The following is a 14,653-nucleotide window of genomic DNA, read 5'->3' as shown; positions in this document are numbered from 1 at the left end:
ATCGGACTAATCCATGTTTTAGGCATTGCTAATACGCATCTTTGTGCAAAAAATCAGAAAAAACTAATGATGAAATCTCGAGAAAATGCCAAAAAACCGGTTTTTCCGGCATATTTCCGGCATTTTCGGCCGGAAATGAATTTTTTTCGAAAATCGGGCTCCGTCACATTTTGGGCATTACCATCTTGCATCTTTGTGCCAAAAATTAGCCAATCCCGAGAAAAGCTAGTAACGAACGGACGAACGAACGGACGAACAGAGGTTAATTTATAGGACCTACAGCCCACCGGGGTAGGTCCAAAAATACTAAGTAAATCTCGAGAAATACTCATTTTCGTCAATATGACAGAAGAGAACTTCTCCAAATAAGAAAATCCGATTTTTACGACCAAAAGTAAATTTAAAGGAACTCATTTATCGTTTAACGTCTATCGTTCGGTCTACATTTTTTGGGTTTTTTCATTGATAGTCTATTTGCTCTAGTATTTATTATACCATTTATTCAACCAGTATTTATTTCCGAATTGTATTTACATTATTTAAGTATTGTTAATATCTTTACTGTTTCATTTAAAAAGGAACTCCCGTGGTAGGTCCAAAAAATTACCCGGAGAAACGTAATCGTCACTTACTATAATTGACGTCACGTTAATCGAACAAAATATTTCTTATTTGACGTCAAATATTTTTTCATAAATGCTACAAATTGAAATTTTTTCTAATTTCAACTTTGACTTAGCGCTCAGCTTCTAACAATAAACAAGTTGATATTGTTGTGTTAAAAAGTAGTAATTGTTATTAAATATAAAAAGATGAAGCCTTTATCAAATCGTTTGATATTTGGAACAAACGTTCCGTATTATGGTGCAGGGTATTCCGGTTTCCGAACCGATACACCCGACCAAAATTAACAGATCGTGAAGCAGCTTAGTTGCGCTACTTCCGTCGTGAGGCTGCCTCGCGGCAAAACAACCGAGCTTTTGGTGGAGAACAATTTCAACACCTCCACCAACAAAATGGTGGATAAGAAGAAGTATTAATTCAACAACCACAATACCAAAACCACCAACACTACGAAAACCGCAATCACGAAAACAACCTTCTAGGGCAACTAATTGACCAACCAACCCAAGGTTACCAACTATTGTATACCAACTTGGTATCATAACAACGTTTGGCTACTACTACCTATTCGACGCTGAATATTCTAAATCCCTACAGCTGGGATTTTCGTTACCATCTTATACTCTATGGTGATTCCAAGCATTGAAACTGCCCGGGATAAAACTTATGAAGGGTTACATACAATTTGAATAGGAAATGACTGCCAAAGAATAGGATATTAGTCAAAATCAAAATTAGTCAAAGTTCATTTTCTCGAGTCAGCATTCTCATGCTGTTTTGCGAGTTTTGATAAGGCAAAAAATGGCAAAAACTAGATTTTATTCCTCATTAAGGAACTTATGACTACCTCAGGTAAAGAAGGGAATTATTACTTTCAGGTGCCTTATAAACGGGGGAAGTGGAAAGTTCCGATTTGGTGGCAGAGCCACATCGGCGGTACTGGCATCAAAACAATGGTAGCCATCGAAAAAGCCAAATGCTCTTGCGAATTGGGTCAAAGGATTTCGGACAATAGGTAATGACACAATTATGCGGTCGATGAGCAAGGACCCTAGTGGTCGAAAACAAGGACCGGTTTTTATTTTTGCTGGCTACGATACTGTGATGAAAAATTTTGTTAAAACAAATCAAGGATTTGCAAGAAAAATAAAACAGTATCTTCGGTTTGGAGATTTCGACCAAGAACAACTGATGGGAATAACAAGGAGAAGAATCATCGATGATGGGTTGAAATTCGAGGATTGTTTAATGACAGCGCTTTAAAAAAATGCCAAAAATTGTTTTAAGAAAAAACAGAGCGACCTCCTTGAGTTAATCCAGGAATGTCAAGGAGATAGATTCCCTTTAACTTGCTCTAGGAATGAGCTGATGACGCTATGGGTGGTATAAAAACTTTCAGTTAAAGTATATTGTACAAAATGACTTGAACGACAAATAAACGCAAACCGACTTTGACATCATTGTTTCTGAAGCTCAAGCTCCAAATCCCTTAAAGTCTAGGTACAAACCTGGTCTGATTATAAATCGCACAGCACCGTCAAATTTTTGATTGGGATAACACCGGCTGGATTCATATCTTTCTTGTCTCATTGCTATGGTAGAGCAACTGATCGTTTCATTTGTCAAGACAGCAACTTCTATGATGTACTAGATCTATATATTAAAGTTATGGCTGATAGAGGTTTTCAAATCCAGGAATAATTGATGCTGAAATATTGCAAATTAACTGTTCTTCCCGGTGCACGATCTAAAGTCACAAATGACCGAAGTTGAAGCCAAGAAAACAAAAAAAGGCTGGAAAATAAAGGAAATTCTAGGATAGTATGTAGTAAGAACTTGATTCACGTTAATATTATGGTTACAATGCAAAAATCAAATCCTCTACGTTTGGGTAATAAAAGATCCTTATTCCTTTTATCCTACATCTTTTAATCTAGTTTTAATCTAGATCTTTATTTATGTTCTAAACTTTTAGCTACTACATTTCCTATACACATGACAAGCAACCTGTTATCATTCAAACGAAGGTTGGTGTGGACGTCCGGTGACGTGAAGGATTGTGGATCAAGAAGTTAGACCCCGAGGTAATTGATTCACAACTCAGCAAAACATGAATAGAATTTGAAACTCCCTTCAAAATGATGGAAAAAGCTCCTCGAGACGAATTGGTTGACGTCAGCACGTTTGGAAGGAATCTCAAAAGGATTATTTATGGAAAAACCAAAGAGACTCTAAGATATAACGAGTGTGATATATACAGATGTGAAGATCGCATTGTTTTACTGTGTTCATCGAAGAGTGATGCAATCAGATAGAAGGCAGGAAGTTATGAATCAATTAAAATAGAGAACTTTTATTTCATCCTATGCTGATTTAATTTCAAAATAGTTCTGTATATATAACGAGGGTTAAAAAATTGATATTTAGTATAAGGGTATACTCAGAAGAAGATGACGCAAAAATTTGAATTAAGAAAGAGCGTAAGCAAGCCAGTCAAACTCACAATTTTTTTAACCTAACATTGAGGATAGAGAGAATATGATGATGGATCATCACGAAATTATCAACGATATGGTTCGATGTCAAGGTTTTCAAAATGGTGATCCTACACAATGATTAGGATTAGGTAATCGTTTTCTTCGAACTGTTCAACAGGATACAAACTTTCTGCAAAACTTGATCACCTCAGACAAAGCAATATTCAATTTAATTGTCGAGGTTAACACAAACACAAGGAATGTTTGTTATTATTCAGAGTTTGGGCACGGTCTTACAAACAATCCTTACGTTGAATTCTAACCGGGAGCAGACCAGCTTATGTTTTGGGTGGGTTTAAAGGTCCTTTTAGGTCCTCGTTTCGTTTGTCGTGACCATCAAAATGGATACCCATGAATAATTAGGTTGGGGATCGTCCGTTACAACATGGTTCAAAGAGATATTCCTCGAAACTACATAAATAGCCTTGATGCGTGGCGACAGCAGGATGAAGCAACTATTCACACTAGTAACCGCTCAATCGAGGTCAATTTCCCAGTAAACTTATCAGTAAACGACCGTAGTGCAGTGGTAGAGCATCCGGCTACGGTTCGCAAGGTTGTGGGTTCAACCCCCAGCCGGGTCATACCAAAGATTCTCAAAATGGTACTTGACGCCTTTCTGCTTGATGCTCAGCAATTAAGAGAAGGGTCAAGGGTAAGTGGGGAACTTCAGGGAGAACAAGCCCTACCTTCGGGTAGATAGCTATCGAAAGAGGAGCCTTCGGGTCGCTTCCGACTGCTGTCGCAGACTTATACTACTATCAACAAACGAGGTGAATGGCCATGGATCACCGGACCTCGCCATCCTGTGATTTCTATCTTTCTACGGAGTAAACTGAAGTAACCTTTGGAACAAAAGCAATAAACGAACAGCCTATGACACTGCTGGATGAACTTGAAAATGCTATCATTGACGCTTGCAATGGCCTTCAACCCGTACAGATTCAAGCATTTAAAGTAATGGCTTCTAGAGTGCAAAAATGTTTAAATGTAAATTGAAAATGTGTTTCAAAGAATAGAATGCCAAAATAATCAAGGCGGAATAGGCTGGAATAGGCGATTATCGAGATGCACAAGGTGATCGTTAGGGCGGAAAGGGCGGGTGTGATCAGGTGACAAGGTAATGGGGTGGACACGGTGTAGGTTTTTTGTGAACTTAGACTGTCTGCAAATTTTTTAGTCTCTGACAGAATAATTTCCTAGATTCATCAGATAATGACTTTCAAAATAATGGGAATGGCCGATTTGCAAACCTTTACTACTTTAAAGAAATATTAAAAGTTCATCATAAAGTAAATAAAATTTGAATGCATTGAGTTTGAATTTGAATGCATCGGACTTAAATTTGAATTTTCAAATTTTATAAATTTATTTTAGTCAGAATATGAAATGGAACTGAGCGCTGCGCGATGTTAGAAAGCCCTTCGATAGAACATAACAAACGTCTAAATGAGATGAGTTCTGTAAAACTCTTTCAGAATCCAACCTCATGTCGAAGAAAAAGCTGTCTGCCAAAAAGAAGCTATGGTCAATTCATGATATGCACCACTGCAATGACTTCACGAAATTATGCAACTTTCCTGTTTTTGTTCCACCCAATACGTCACTTTTTCTATTGTTTAAGTGACGTACATGAAAATTTTAAAAGTTCTCAGAAGACTCTCCAGTGGTGCATATCATGAATAGCAAAACATCAAATATAAAAAAATCTTCTTACAGACAAAATGTGTGAACCATTCATAATTCTACATCAGAAAACGTTTCTCCAGGTTCAGGACAGGGTATTCCAGGAACAAAGCCATCATAAATGAGCAAACGAACGAAACAAAAGTCATTGAAACCAAATCAAATGCCTGTGAAAACAAAAAAGAGCTCGACATTACAGTTTTACTTATTAGACGTCAAATTATGTAAAAAGAGTACACTTTTTTAATGAGAACAAACTATAATATAAGAACATAAGGCTTCGATGGCCAAAACATCAAGAACAAGTTTGGAGACCCTAAATCACCTATTTTCTTTGAAAAAAATGGTAAAAATATGCTCACGAAATGGTGGAAATAAGAACATGTTAAGAACATTTTTAGGCTTAAAAAACTAAAAAAGTTAAGAATACCCGAAGGTTTGGATATTACCATATCGGGGAAAATTTCGTCGGGGAAAAGTGACGAAATTTTGGCCAAGTGACAAATATTTTTCCCCGACGAAAATTTTTCCTGGCCTTAATGCGTTTACCAAAACCAGCAAGTGACGAATATTTTTCCCCGAAAAAAATTTTCCCCGACGAAAATTTTCCCGACGAAGTTTTTCCCGATAAGGTATTTAAATAAAAAACTTACAAACAAATTATGTTGGTAATGGAAGACCGTTTCTCTGCTTGCGAAGAAGTAATAAATGACGAGGATATGAAGCAGATAAACTCCGTACGTCAGTCGACTCAACGGAATCCATACTTTCCAAGACAGGAAAGAATCGATGAACCCTAAAAACAAATGAAAATACAGTGCTGTAGCAACTGGGGGAGCAAGGGGGGGGGCTATGCCCCCCTAATAATTTTTTCAAAAATGGTTATTTTGCAAAATGCAAAGTTTTTCTTTTTTAATTTGTCATAATTGTCACAATTGAGTGCATTTTCAAGCAATCTAGAGCTAAACTTCAGCCCCCCCCAATATGGAAATGCTTCCTACGGCACTGAAATAACATTTAAATTTTGAGGAATGACATCTTTACAATCGATGACGGTTAATCACAGGGTTGAGCTTTTTAGCAACTTTTTCCCTGGTTTATGAGAATCTCTGAGTAAAACTTTCTTTTGAGGAGAGAAAACAGTACTATATGTGACACAATATTAAATGAGGAGTCAGTATTTTTTATGATTACAATAATTATATTACATTAACAGTTTCTTTTGTTGAACTTTGATAAATGCCTGACACACGAACAACAACAACAACAATTGACAAAATGTTTTTAGTAGAAGATACTTTGAAATTTTAAATTTAGCTTTTTTCTGTCATTAACTTTATTTAGTTCACATTATTTGGATAGTTTCAACGTTTAGTAGTATTATTCGGCCAAACTTTCAAAAGCATGCTAGTTAATATGAGAAAAAGGTACAAACCTCCAGAGCCATTATGACAGGCGTACACAACCCAAGCTAACGCAACAGCCCAAGCGAATCGCATGAATGTTCCGTACATAGTCCTTTGAAAGTCGTTGAAGAACGTTGCTCCAGGTTGAACGGCTTTCCAGTATGGCCCGTAGATGACAAGCAAACCAATTATGAATGCACATACCCATCCAAAAAAGACAAAAGCCTGAAAATATTAAGAGAAAGAGAGTCAGTCGACTTGACTTGTAAAAACTTGAAAAATGCGTCAAAGCCCTGAAATAGACCAAAACAACAACAAGTTTCAAATGGGAACAACCACGCGCTTGCACGTCCTTAAAGGCCGGTTTCCACTTTCGCGCAAAACGAGCGAAAACTTTTTAACGCTTTTCTAAGGACATTGGTCGGTTGAAAAGTAAAGCATCTTCCATTGGTCAACATTGATGTAATGGTTGAAAAAAGTTGAACTTCCTTCAATTTTTTTTTTATGAAGTAATCTTTTCTTTAGGCAAAAAAGGTGGAGAAAAAAACTGACGCAAAGGAATCTCCTAACCTAGTTATCTTTAGTATAAGAGTGGTCATATTAAAAAGAGACCTTTTTATTGGTCTGTAAATTATTGTTTACCTTTTTCATTTTATCGTTGACAAACAATCGCCTTGAGAAAAGATAACCCAAGACAATACCGACCAGATACGGTGTAATTCTTGTGTACGGTTTGCCATAAACTTTATTTTGACCTTCATTACTGCTAGCCCTGAAATAAAAAAAATTAAGATTGTAATGTTAAATTTGTGTTCCTAAAATCCGATTCCTTGGAGCATCAAAAAAAGTTGTTTTAAAGTTTCAAGGCGAGTAACAAAATGCTTTTCAGCGCTCTTGAGAGAACAATACTTATTTGGGTTGGTCTAAAAAGCAGGGCAGCCAATTGTTGTAGCCAATTTGGATATCGAATTCGCCTAGTTGTGGAGTCACAGACCAGAGTAAAAAATTAAAAACTTTAAAGTATGTGGACACTTAAGTTTTTGAGTATTTTCTCAGCATCCTTAAGCTATATTAGAAAGTTATACATCATATATCATAAAAAATTACAACAGTGTAAATTTGGACATTTTTAGCTGTTTTTGGTCTTTTTGGTCGTTTTAGGCCTATATAGGCATATAACTGTTTATAAGTTTTTAGGCTACCCTGCTTTTTAGACCAACCCACTTTTCCAATTTTTAAAGTGCAGCTTTTTAAAGGAAAGTACTAAGGGTGCATACCATTTAGCCAAAAACCCCAAAAAGTGAAACAGAGGGTTTAGCGAACGCATCGATTCATTTAAAAGTTTACCTAAACAGACGATCAAAGCCAACAGTTTATTTTCTGTGTTTTCTTCGTTCGCTAAACCGAAGGTTTAGCAAACAAACTGTACCATTTGATTTTTTGTTTTGCTAAACCATTATTCTAACCAAGCACTACACTTTGCTTACGCTGGTTCACTAAAAGCGCTGGGCTACCATTTTGAAATTTGTTGCTGTGACTTCAGGCAAGATCCTAGAAATCGAATTAGCAATTTAACAGCTTCTTTGTTTAGGTAAACAAACCCAAACCATTTGCATTTTAGTGAAACAGTTTCAGTTTTTTGGTTTTGAACATTAAAAGGTATGCAACCTAAATTTAACCAAAATATATTTTTGTGAAAAAAAGGTATTTGTGTGAAAGTGGAAAAATCGCTTTGACTAAGACTTACTTACTTTATAGATACCCCTATACAAAATTGTATTTTCAATTCTTTTTGTTAAGAAAATATTATTATCAAAATAGGAATTTAATATAAATAAATTCACCATAGCAGCTAGACCTTTGATTGAAAACTGAAGAATTTATGCTAACTACCGCCACCTATACTAAACATACCTTTTAGGGTTTTGACCGATAGCGGGAAGGTTATACACTTGATAGATGATTGCGGTGATGATAAGAGAGACACAGGTCCATGCTCCAATGTACAATATTGGAAACAATCTTTTACTGATAGCTGAGTTGGTGAATCGACGCTCAAGACTGTAAGTGAAAAGGTAATTTTGTAAAAAGTAGATGAGAAAATATGAAATACATCTTCTTGGTCTTTTGAGTTTTCATGATTCTTATAGGGCCTGAAATAACAGTCGGACATCTGACATTGTCCAACCCAATTGATGAAATATCCGACCAAAATAGATTCTGGTTCGACTCATATTTTCAGTCCTTTAAAAAACAAATTAAAATATTATTTACGCAAATTTGAAATCAGCAACTTCCTTATATTTACACAGACAAAACCACTGCAGTTAAAAATGTCTTCTATTCATTGTGTGTGTGGAAGCAATAATAAAATGGCCGCGCATATGCTCAACACACTGCACTAAAATTTTCTTCTTCACCCAGAAAAATTTCCCTAGATATTCATCCAAGAAAAAAGTCTGCCATATTTCGGATAAATCCAGCCACTTTTGAGGTCTTCAGGCTGCCCCCAAGTTTTAGGACATACACAAAAACAACACACAGACAGAAATTCTTAGGTTCTACACATTAGCTCAACTGAAGTTGAGAAAACATTTAAAAAAGAATAGGCATAGTTTAATCTTTCTTGTTTAGGAAAAACAAAGTGAAAGGTATAGAATCTTACATGAGCATTGGAACCAAGATGAAAGGAGAAAGAATGTAGAATTGCATGTCATTTGCCAAGTACCATACCCATGCAATACACTGAAAAGAAAAAAATTAGAACAAAAAACTTTAATATTTTGAAAGTAGCCAGCCAACCAACCTTCACATTTTGGTATTTTTTCTTACTTAGTAGTTGGTAGTTAAAGTTTCAAATCTAAAATAAACTTAAAATAATTTGTGTTGAGACAAGACTTTTTCAAATTTTCAATTTTTTCTGGAATGGGTAATAAATTAATGAAAACCAAAAATACTATCTAAAAAGTCATTTATTGGGATATTCTATTTAAATTTTATCTTTGTGGCTAATAATAAGTCTCAAACTCGAAAAAAAAACAATTCTTTACCTCAGCATTAAAGTCTGTTGGCCAGAAATTATTGATGTACAATATATTACTCCACCAGTATTTTTCACAATTTTTATTCCAGTTTGATGAATCTTGAAAAAACATCTTATTTGGACCAGTGATCATTCGTGGATAGAAGCTTGACCAAATGAGCATCACAAACATCAAAGATGGGGTCAACCTGGAAGAAGAAGGAAAATGTATAAAAACTCTCAGATGATGAGGGCGAGGACTTTCTTTGAGCTAAATTTATTAAATTGTGAATGTTAATTTGAAAAGCATCAGATAAAAGGCTTCAATTTTTAAGTACAAAGATTCCTGAGGATTGTTTCACCTTTGTGGATTTATTTGATTTTGAGATTTTAGAAAGCAGTTCTTTAGAGAAATAATAACCTGTTATATCTGTCCGAAGAGAAAACTTACCAAAAAATCTACCCCAGTGAAACCCTGTTATTTTCTTTACCACCCTAGTGAGCTTCTAAACCCGACCTGGGTTACTGAAAGAGTGGTGTACTTTGGCTTACTTGCTAAACAAAATGATCAACAATTAAGAAAACAATGAGTTATAAACACCTGATGTAACGATGTAAATTTGACTTGGCAAATAGTGCAATCAATTTGCTAGTTGTCATGGGTAGTTTGTCCAATCTTCGAATGGTCAAATAACCAACCAAAAGTCCACTACAAACAAAAAAATGGAGGTATTTTAATGAATTTTTGATTTGCAAAGAAAGAATTAGAAGTTCCACAACTGATGAACCTTTTTAAAGTACCAAATTATTATGTGAGTCCTTGGTATGACCTGGCTGGGGGTTGAACCCTCAACCGTAGCCGAAAGCTCTCCTTTAATGCTATGAAATCTAGAAGTTAACTATAAAAAAATTATTTGGCAACCAATCTCAGTGATGTAGTTTTGGCTCATCCAAGCTAGGTCCCCCAAATAAGCTGTGCATTTTCAGTACCCTCGTTATTGTAACATATCTTAGACCAACTGTAAAATTATTTAGTTTCTTATCCACCAGGTGACGGTAAAAAGAGTCAAGCTGGCGGCCGAAAAAAAAGTTTTTGGTTCTTTTCATGATTTCTCTCTCGTCTTTTCTTTTGAATTAAAGCAGGGTATACTGCGCTATATGACTCTAGTAGGAGCTACAGATAAATTATTTTAGATTGTTCAAGTGTAGAAAAGTTTAAATAGAGAGAATTTTTAAACAAAATTGTAAAAAGGTTGAAATGTTTGAGAAAACTGCGACTGGGTGAAAACAAAGGAATTTGGGAATATTATTTTTTAAGGTAGGTCTACGCCGTAGCTATCAAGGGGTGACACCCATAATGACCGAATATGTAAAGTGATCTATGACACATCAGGACACATAGCTGATAGATAAAGTAAAAGAGAAATTTCAACAAGTTAAATGTACCTGAGTAGAAAGAAGGAATCCACTGAGAAAGTTGCGTTGGAAATGGCCATGAATGCAAAACTATGCATCAATTCGTTCGACACTGGAAGAATATTATCTAAACAAAAAACAATTTTTAGGAATTTAGAATTAGAAGCATCGAATATATAGTAATGCTATTAGAAATTAAGGAAGAAATTTAAATAAGGATAAACCTTCATTATGAAACGGCTATCATTACCAAATCTAAAAACACTTGCACCAAACACATATCCGTGTCCAATTAGCACCCATGTTATGCTGAGAACTCTTATTCCATTGATTGATCCAATAGCCCCTTTTGGTGATTCTGTTGATAAGATTGCTGTTATGTTTTTAGGGATGGAGAATGCCATCAAAAAGTCATGGATGACACTGAATTCTAAAAACAAAAGCAAAAGAAGTGAGACATCATAAAATCTCTTCAATTGTTTTCCAATGTATACATCACTAAAATGTAAATAAATCACTGGCAAAATCACAGAAAATTGTGGCATAATTTGAGCACCAAAAGTGTCAAATAAAAAAGATGTGGTGAATCTGGCATTCTTTTTGCCACTTTTGGCAAAGATTTATGAAAGATAAAATAGAACACCTTCCAATGACAAAGCAAAACAATGCCGATCGGCAAATTGATTGGTTAAAAAAATAGCCTGCGCGTATAAACACTTTGCGCTTTACAAACGCCAAGAGAAAACTGCTGACAAAGCATCACAAAACAGAAATCAAAATGGCAGAGTAGCAGTGTAAGGTTTTGCCACAAGACTGTGATCTTTTGACATTGAAATTATGGATTTGGCAAAGTTGGTGAGTATGGCAAATTTTGAAGTCAATCGAATTGGCTGTATATATCACTGGCAAAAGCACAGAAAACATTCAAAATGGTGAACAATATTGTTGTATTGTAGTGTTTTAGAAATGTATCTTTAGATGAAAAGAATTTCATCATTATCTTGGAAATCATTTCAAAAGGTCAAGCGCATTGTGTTAATAAAAAAGCATACTTTGATTTGGCCCATTGACTCGCATAGTCTCAACACTATCTTCTTTTGGCAATTCCGATTTACTAACACTGCTAGAAAGCACTGAGACGTCACCATTTTGATTAATATGATTGTCCTCTTCTGTCAAGTTATTGTAAGGAGTTTTACGAAGTTTTTTTATGACGTCATAACAGGTACCCATCAAACTCAAAGCAAGCAAAAGGCCACATACTACACTAAAAGTGAAAGGAAAAGGATATGGAATAGTAAGTAAAAATCAAGTAACATTAACATTAATTAAACCAGAAATAATCTTCCACTTAAGAAAATAATGAGATTCAAATTCTGATACTTGGACAGCTAACATCAGCTACATCCTTTACTACAAAGAAATATACTGAGACCATCCTACTATACAAGATTTACCAAGAGCAAAATTATGGTTTCAGCCCACTTTTCAGGTGCCCCCATTGAAGCATATGGTGCCACCAACGAGTATAAGTCCCCTTGAAAAATTGCCTTGAGTTAGGTACCCCTATTCAGCCGATAATTTTTTTGAATTGACACTTTTGGCCTAGGTGCCCTTCAGATTACTGGGGGGGGGGCTGAAACCATGAATGTGTCTTATTGAGAAATATGCTTGTCAGAGACTTTGTTGGAACTTACAATGCAAATTTTGTAACACCATCATAGGAATTTTCTTTCTCACAAGTCAAGTCTTTGCCAAATACCAAAGCTCCTTTTGTTTCTGAAAATTGCGAAAAGAAGTTACAACTTTGTTTAAACAAATAATATTCCAAAGAGTTAATTATTTACTATGTTTCGTGAATAAAGAACTTTCGGAAAATATTGACTGCTCATTGTGACTGGCTAATAAAAATTGACATTTTATTTTCCTAATCATTTAAAAAAATAAAAAATAGAAAATAAATCTTACGATTATTCAATAAAGCAATAATAGGAGACAAATCGTTTGCTGAACAAATTTTTGGAAAGCAAAATCCAAATCGACCAGGATACTGTAAAAAAGTAAACGAAATAAAAATTAAGAGAAAGGAAATATTCAAATAGAAAGATTACTATGTTAAAAATATTTCATCAGGTCACTAGCACCCACCTAAAACCAAACATGGTGACTAAGCAGGAATAAGTCAAGCAAAGTTAGATGGATTTTATTATGTACAGTATATGGCCCCCAAAACGGAGGTTTCATGTTCGTACTTTAAAACCTGGAAAAGCTTTAGATTCAATCATAACACATTTCTCTTGAGTCCGAAAAAAGAGAAATACCAAAATTGCATTTTTAACTTGGCTAATTTTCTTCTTCGTTGTTTTTTCAAAAATTAGAATCGACGTTTTGGGGGCTACTAACCTACGTTTTGACAACTATTTGTATAAAGATAAAGAGAAAAGTAAATGTTGACTTTTTTAAGTCGTAAAGCATTGGTTTCATACCTATTGATAGTAATTTGATGTCGGTGCTATGCTTTTTGATATTTCAAAAAAACCAAACCTCCGTTTTAGGGGACATTAGAAGAATGTGACTCTGACTGGAAAAAAATCTTACAAAAACCTTTATTCTAAAAGAAAATTATCTTTTGGGAAAGAAACTAGACATGTTGAAGCTTAATTCACAAGAAAATTTTTTAACTTTCCCTATTTTCTGAATTCACTAGAAAGATTTCAATTTAGATAAACGTTTTGGGGGCCACATTTATATAGTATATACTGTATAAATTAATTTTGAATGCCTCATGACACAAAGCTTTACTTCATTAAAAGGTCTCCATCTAAAACAGAAAATCTTTTAAACAGAGAAACCAGGGGGGGGGTACATGTTCAGTGTAGTAACCCATGGGGTAATAACCTGATTTTCGGTAATTTTTAAAAAATTTGGGACCACCACCCTTTTTTAGTACATGGTACTAGTTTTTTCTGGGATTTTTTTTAGGGGACCACCCCTTTTACTACCATGTAGTAGCTATTACCACCAATTCGAATCCTTATACCACCCTTTAGTACCTTGTAGTAGATATCACAACACTGTGTCGTCAAACCAGAAAATTGTCGTTTCTAAAAATGTAGGAAAAATGTATCCATTTGTTTCTATACTACTGTGAAAAGTCGGCACAGAATAAAGGAAGTCTAATCGACTCCTATTTATTTTACTGCTTCTGAAAATCGAAGAAGATCAACCTAAGAATACTTGAATTAAGACTCGGATTTAAGTTATACTTTTGACGGATGTTCAGCTTGAATAATTGTCTTAAGAAATTAATCTGAATAGACATTAAAAATTAAGGTACTTTCTCATAGAAATATGCAAATCTGACTCTAATACTCTTTTCAAGTCATAATTCTAATAAAAAAAGTAGCGGATTGAAGATTCGTTAATTTTTTTACAAAGAGTGAACACTGTGCTAATTGGTGTAATTCTTTTCTGAGTTGAATAGATAAAAAAGGTAAAGCTTTACTAATAATTCACAAATGAAGAATTATGTTGAAGAAAGTACTAAAATAGTTTCTATAATATAATCAAAAATTTTCACCATAACTCAAAGATATTCAGGAGTGAAATCTACCAAAATTTGAAAGTAAGATAAAAAAAATGAAATTCTTAGAGGTGAAGAATTCGGAATTCCGAAAATTGAAAAGTTTAGGAAACATTATGATTAGAAAAATTAGGAATTCCGAAAAATTGGAAATATTCAGAATTTCGAAAAGTCAGAAGCATTCGGAATTCCGAAAAAATAGTAAAAATTCGGAATTCCGAAAAATAAAAAAGATTAGAAATTTCGAAAAAATCATAAAAATTCGGAATTCCGAAAAATCATAAAAACTCGGAATTCCGAAAAAATTGGAAATTAAGATTCAGATTAAGACGATGTAACTGCAATACCAATATTACTGCTGATAGTTAGGGTATTTACA

The 14,653-nt window shown here is 34.6% G+C and overlaps 1 protein-coding gene across 1 annotated transcript in view; it reads right to left on the bottom strand.

The window, feature by feature from the left end:
- Nucleotides 1–14,653, bottom strand: part of LOC136823550 (nose resistant to fluoxetine protein 6-like) — a 52,985-nt gene that overhangs the window by 13,355 nt on the left and 24,977 nt on the right. Inside the window, exons 4-16 of the mRNA XM_067079738.1 lie at nt 12,660–12,741; nt 12,389–12,470; nt 11,744–11,958; nt 10,942–11,121; nt 10,722–10,818; nt 9,877–9,984; nt 9,304–9,484; nt 8,919–8,998; nt 8,168–8,314; nt 6,896–7,025; nt 6,283–6,478; nt 5,501–5,643; nt 4,879–5,014 (exon numbers count right to left, since the gene is read on the bottom strand). Of these exons, the coding sequence (XP_066935839.1) occupies nt 4,907–5,014; nt 5,501–5,643; nt 6,283–6,478; nt 6,896–7,025; nt 8,168–8,314; nt 8,919–8,998; nt 9,304–9,484; nt 9,877–9,984; nt 10,722–10,818; nt 10,942–11,121; nt 11,744–11,958; nt 12,389–12,470; nt 12,660–12,741 (1,749 nt within the window). The 3' untranslated portion in view covers nt 4,879–4,906. The remainder of the gene's footprint in view (nt 1–4,878; nt 5,015–5,500; nt 5,644–6,282; nt 6,479–6,895; nt 7,026–8,167; nt 8,315–8,918; nt 8,999–9,303; nt 9,485–9,876; nt 9,985–10,721; nt 10,819–10,941; nt 11,122–11,743; nt 11,959–12,388; nt 12,471–12,659; nt 12,742–14,653) is intronic.

This window comes from Clytia hemisphaerica, unplaced genomic scaffold (genome assembly GCF_902728285.1).
Source record: "Clytia hemisphaerica strain Z4C2 unplaced genomic scaffold, Clytia hemisphaerica genome assembly, whole genome shotgun sequence".
Classification (NCBI taxonomy): Eukaryota; Metazoa; Cnidaria; class Hydrozoa; order Leptothecata; family Clytiidae; genus Clytia; species Clytia hemisphaerica.
Note: the sequence above shows the minus strand (reverse complement) of the source record. Positions and strands in the feature narration are given on the sequence as shown.